This window comes from Sander lucioperca, chromosome 12 (genome assembly GCF_008315115.2).
Source record: "Sander lucioperca isolate FBNREF2018 chromosome 12, SLUC_FBN_1.2, whole genome shotgun sequence".
NCBI lineage: Eukaryota > Metazoa > Chordata > Actinopteri > Perciformes > Percidae > Sander > Sander lucioperca.
Genome location: NC_050184.1, coordinates 23669966 through 23674965, shown reverse-complemented (window position 1 = coordinate 23674965; position 5000 = coordinate 23669966). Strand labels below are relative to the sequence as shown.

Sequence of the window (5000 nt, the reverse complement as noted above, 5' to 3'; positions counted from 1 at the left end):
GGTGACACAGAGCTAACAGTGCTGACACAGAGCTAACACAGAGCTAACAGCGCTGACACAGAGCTGACACAGAGCTAACACAGAGCTAACAGTGCTGACACAGAGCTAACACAGAGCTAACACAGAGCTGACACAGAGCTGACACAGTGCTGACACAGAGCTAACACAGAGCTGACACAGAGCTGACACAGAGCTGACACAGAGCTAACACAGAGCTAACACAGAGCTGACACAGAGCTAACACAGAGCTGACACAGAGCTAACACAGAGCTGACACAGAGCTAACACAGAGCTAACACAGAGCTGACACAGAGCTGACGCAGAGCTGACACAGAGCTGACACAGAGCTGACACAGAGCTGACACAGAGCTGACGCAGAGCTAACACAGAGCTGACTAACAGCTGGTCCTCTGGGAGACACAGGCTGCTAATACAACGGCAAAGGTCATTTCAATACATTTTCCATTTAAAACCGGGTTTCCTTACACAAAGATGTCGTCTCGGTCCAGTATGCAGCTCAGAGATTCATCAGCGTTGTAGATCTTATAGAAGCGGTGGTTGAACACGTCAGCTACCACCATCTGAAACACACACACACACACACACACACACACACACACAAGTACTTCTTCTAGTTTTTGAGTGTAAAGAAAGTCAGAAGCCTTATCTTTCTGCTGCAGAAAGAATGAACGCTCTAGCTTAAACAGGACCATCTGCTCCGTTCTCTGAAGCCTACACATGATCGGAATCAGTGGTACAAATGTGTAAAGAGGTGAGATTCCTTCTAGAAGGCTCTAGGGGTTTTCTTAATGTCCCCTGCACAATCTGTCCTTTTCTCTTGTTGTGTTCCTGTTTCCTTGAGTTATTAAATGAATCCTACTACTACTAAAGGTAGCGCAGAGAGGGAAATTACAGCGCAGCTATACGTCATCATTGCTTCTGGTCCTTGAAAGGTCAGCAACAACGAGGTCAAAGTTGAAATCATTTGAAGTTGTGAGCGCAGTGCTCGGCGGCTATTCCAAAAAAACAGAACGGCCAGCACCGAGCAGTTTCACCGTGTCATCACGGGACACGATACGTTTACCATATCACGTGTAGGCAGCTTAAGGGTTAATCCACAGTTCACATTAACCGTAACCATCTACACACACACACACACACACACACACACACACACACACAGACACACACACACACACACACACACACACACACACACACACACAGAGACACACACACACACACACACACACACACAGAGACACACACACACACACACACACACAGAGACACACACAGAGACACACACACACACACACACACACACACAGAGACACACACACACACACACACACACACACACACACACAGAGACACACACACACACACACACACACACACAGAGACACACACACACACACACACACACACACAGAGACACAGACACACACACACACACACACACACACAGAGACACACACACACACACACACACACACACACACAGACACACACTCTCTCTCTCTCTCTCTCTCTCTCTCTGTGTCTGACCTGGGTGGGAGGTACGTTGGTCATCTCTGCCAGAGCAGAGCAGAGGTCGATCACTTTTCCCGCTTTAGGAACCACGACACGATGCTGCAGACACAAACATGATCACGTGATCACATGATCACATCAACAGAAATCACAATCAGAAATGGATTTATTGCCAAATAAGTAGAACTTTGTCTTGGTTGTTGGTGCATACATAAACATATTAAACATTATAAAATAGGCAGATGATTCCACCTTTACCAAAATACAATAATCTGGAAAAACTTTCACTTACAGAGCAAGTTCTTTGTGTAACATTCATTTTATCACAGGAAAGATTTTTAATTTTAAAAAGAAAGTCAAATCTTACCTTCATTTAAATTATTAATCAGGAGGTTTCTGATTGGGTGGCTGAAAATATTTTCTTCTTAGTCTATGTGAGCTACTTTAATGTTAGCCGTGTAATAGTTACACCCCAGGAAGACTAGCTGGTCGTCTAGGCGTCAGCTAACGGGCTCCTTCTAATAAACCCAAACACCCAATCAGAGCAGGCGGCCGTTTCCCTGCAGAGCGAGGCGTTACCTGTGCAGGTTTGGCGTGCGGGTCCAGAGAGACGAAGAAGACCTCCATGACGCGCTCCTTGCTGACAGGAAGCGGGACGCTCAGGTAGCAGAAGGGGTCGAAGGTCACAGACACTTTGTGGCACTCAGGACAGACCAGCGTGGACTTGAAGAGGCCGTGAAACGTGTCGACGATCACCGAGTCGTTCCGCCGCCGATGGTTACGCCACGCCTCCTCCGCCACTTCCTGTGGGACAGGAAGGAGAAACGCTGGGTTGTAGTTTACAGCAGCTGAGAAAAAGTTACTGGGAAACTACAAATATGTGTAGCTGACACTAGGGCTGCAGGATACGAGCAGAGTATGAGATTGTTAAATATCTTGATAATAACCAGATATTAAAGTCTCTCAGTATTCTGATCAAACTCAACAAACTCATGACAGGAAATCATTTACTTCATTTTACTCAACAAATTAAACATTGAATTAATTATAGAGGCAGCACTAAAAAAAAGAATAAGTTACATTTTAAAGTACAGTTTTCCATATTTATTGTTTTTCTTATGTATATATATATATATATATATATATATATATATATATATATATATATATATATATACACACAGTGCTGCTCATAAGTATTCATACCCATGCTAAAGTTGACTAAAAAAAGGATTAAAAAAATCATCTTTTGGAAATTGATCTTAATGCCTTAATTAAAAAAAAGAGGAAAAATTCAACCTTTAAGGACACCAATTTGTTTTGTGAATTGATATTGTAAATAAATAAATGTTCTTCCTTAAAATGCAGGAGCCATAATTATACACACCCCTATGTTAATTCTCATAGAGGAAGGCAGATTTTTATTTTGAAAGGCCAGTTATTTCATGGATCCAGGATACTATGCATCCTGATAAAGTTCCCTTGGCCCCCACATCATCACATACCCTTCACCATACCCCACATCATCACATACCCTTCACCATACCCCACATCATCACATACCCTTCACCATACCCCCACATCATCACATACCCTTCACCATACCCCCACATCATCACATACCCTTCACCATACCCCCACATCATCACATACCCTTCACCATACCCCACATCATCACATACCCTTCACCATACCCCCACATCATCACATACCCTTCACCATACCCCCACATCATCACATACCCTTCACCATACCCCACATCATCACATACCCTTCACCATACCCCCACATCATCACATACCCTTCACCATACCCCCACATCATCACATACCCTTCACCATACCCCCACATCATCACATACCCTTCACCATACCCCCACATCATCACATACCCTTCACCATACCCCCACATCATCACATACCCTTCACCATACCCCACATCATCACATACCCTTCACCATACCCCCACATCATCACATACCCTTCACCATACCCCCACATCATCACATACCCTTTACCATACCCCCACATCATCACATACCCTTCACAATACCCCCACATCATCACATACCCTTCACCATACCCCCACATCATCACATACCCTTCACCATACCCCACATCATCACATACCCTTCACCATACCTCCACATCATCACATACCCTTCACCATACCCCACATCATCACATACCCTTCACCATACCCCCACATCATCACATACCCTTCACAATACCCCCACATCATCACATACCCTTCACCATACCCCACACCATCACATACCCTTCACCATACCCCACATCATCACATACCCTTCACCATACCCCCACATCATCACATACCCTTCACAATACCCCCACATCATCACATACCCTTCACCATACCCCACACCATCACATACCCTTCACCATACCTAGAGATTGGCATGGTTTTATGCCAGTTAGCCTAATAGCTGGTTTGATTTGCACTGAGAGATGATTTTATGGAAAGTACCCCATGCCAATCTCTAGGTATGGTGAAGGGTATGTGATGATGTGGGGTATGGTGAAGGGTATGTGATGATGTGGGGGTATGGTGAAGGGTATGTGATGGTGTGGGGGTATGGTGAAGGGTATGTGATGATGTGGGGTATGGTGAAGGGTATGTGATGATGTGAGCACCAAGGGAACTTTATCAGGATGCATAGTATCCTGGATCCATGAAATAACTGGCCTTTCAAAATAAAAGTCTGCCTGCCTCTATGGGAATTTAACATAGGGGTGTACTGACTTATGCCCCCTGTATTTTAAGGAAGAACATTTATTTATTGACGATACATTATTCATTCACAAAGAAAATTGGTGTCCTTAAAGGTTGGATTTTTCCTCTTTTTTTTTAATTAAGGCATTAAGATCAATTTCCAAAAGATGATTTTTTTATTCCTCTTTTTAGTCATCTTCAGCATGGGTTCATAAACGTATGAGTGCCACTGTATATTCTGTTAATACACTGCACTTATCTATATTATTTTTACTACTATTATAATGTTACTACTACTACATTGCACATATCTGTACATGTTGTTCATACATTGTTCATATTACATAGCCATATTTATTCTGCTCTTATAAGGTAACTGCTAATACACTGCACATATTTATATTTAATTTATATTACTCTAAACCACCATCTGTTAACCAACTGTACACTACTGTCTACACTGCACTGTCTTTCAGGATGTATCGCAGCCTTTTGTCATGTGTTTACTGTGTCTGGTTGATGATGTCATTGTTTACTGTGTCTGGTTGATGATGTCATGTGTTTACTGTGTCTGGTTGATGATGTCATGTGTTTACTGTGTCTGGTTGATGATGTCATGTGTTTACTGTGTCTGGTTGATGATGTCATGTGTTTACTGTGTCTGGTTGATGATGTCATGTGTTTACTGTGTCTGGTTGATGATGTCATGTGTTTACTGTGTCTGGTTGATG

At 43.1% G+C, this 5000-nt stretch overlaps 1 protein-coding gene across 2 annotated transcripts in view; it reads right to left on the bottom strand.

The window, feature by feature from the left end:
- usp11 (ubiquitin specific peptidase 11) overlaps window positions 1–5000 on the bottom strand; it is a 32292-nt gene that overhangs the window by 10435 nt on the left and 16857 nt on the right. For both annotated transcript variants that reach the window (XM_031313162.2, XM_031313163.2), the window contains exons 10-12: window positions 2116–2340; window positions 1552–1635; window positions 487–581 (exon numbers count right to left, since the gene is read on the bottom strand). In XM_031313162.2, coding sequence (XP_031169022.1) covers window positions 487–581; window positions 1552–1635; window positions 2116–2340 — 404 coding nt within the window. The remainder of the gene's footprint in view (window positions 1–486; window positions 582–1551; window positions 1636–2115; window positions 2341–5000) is intronic.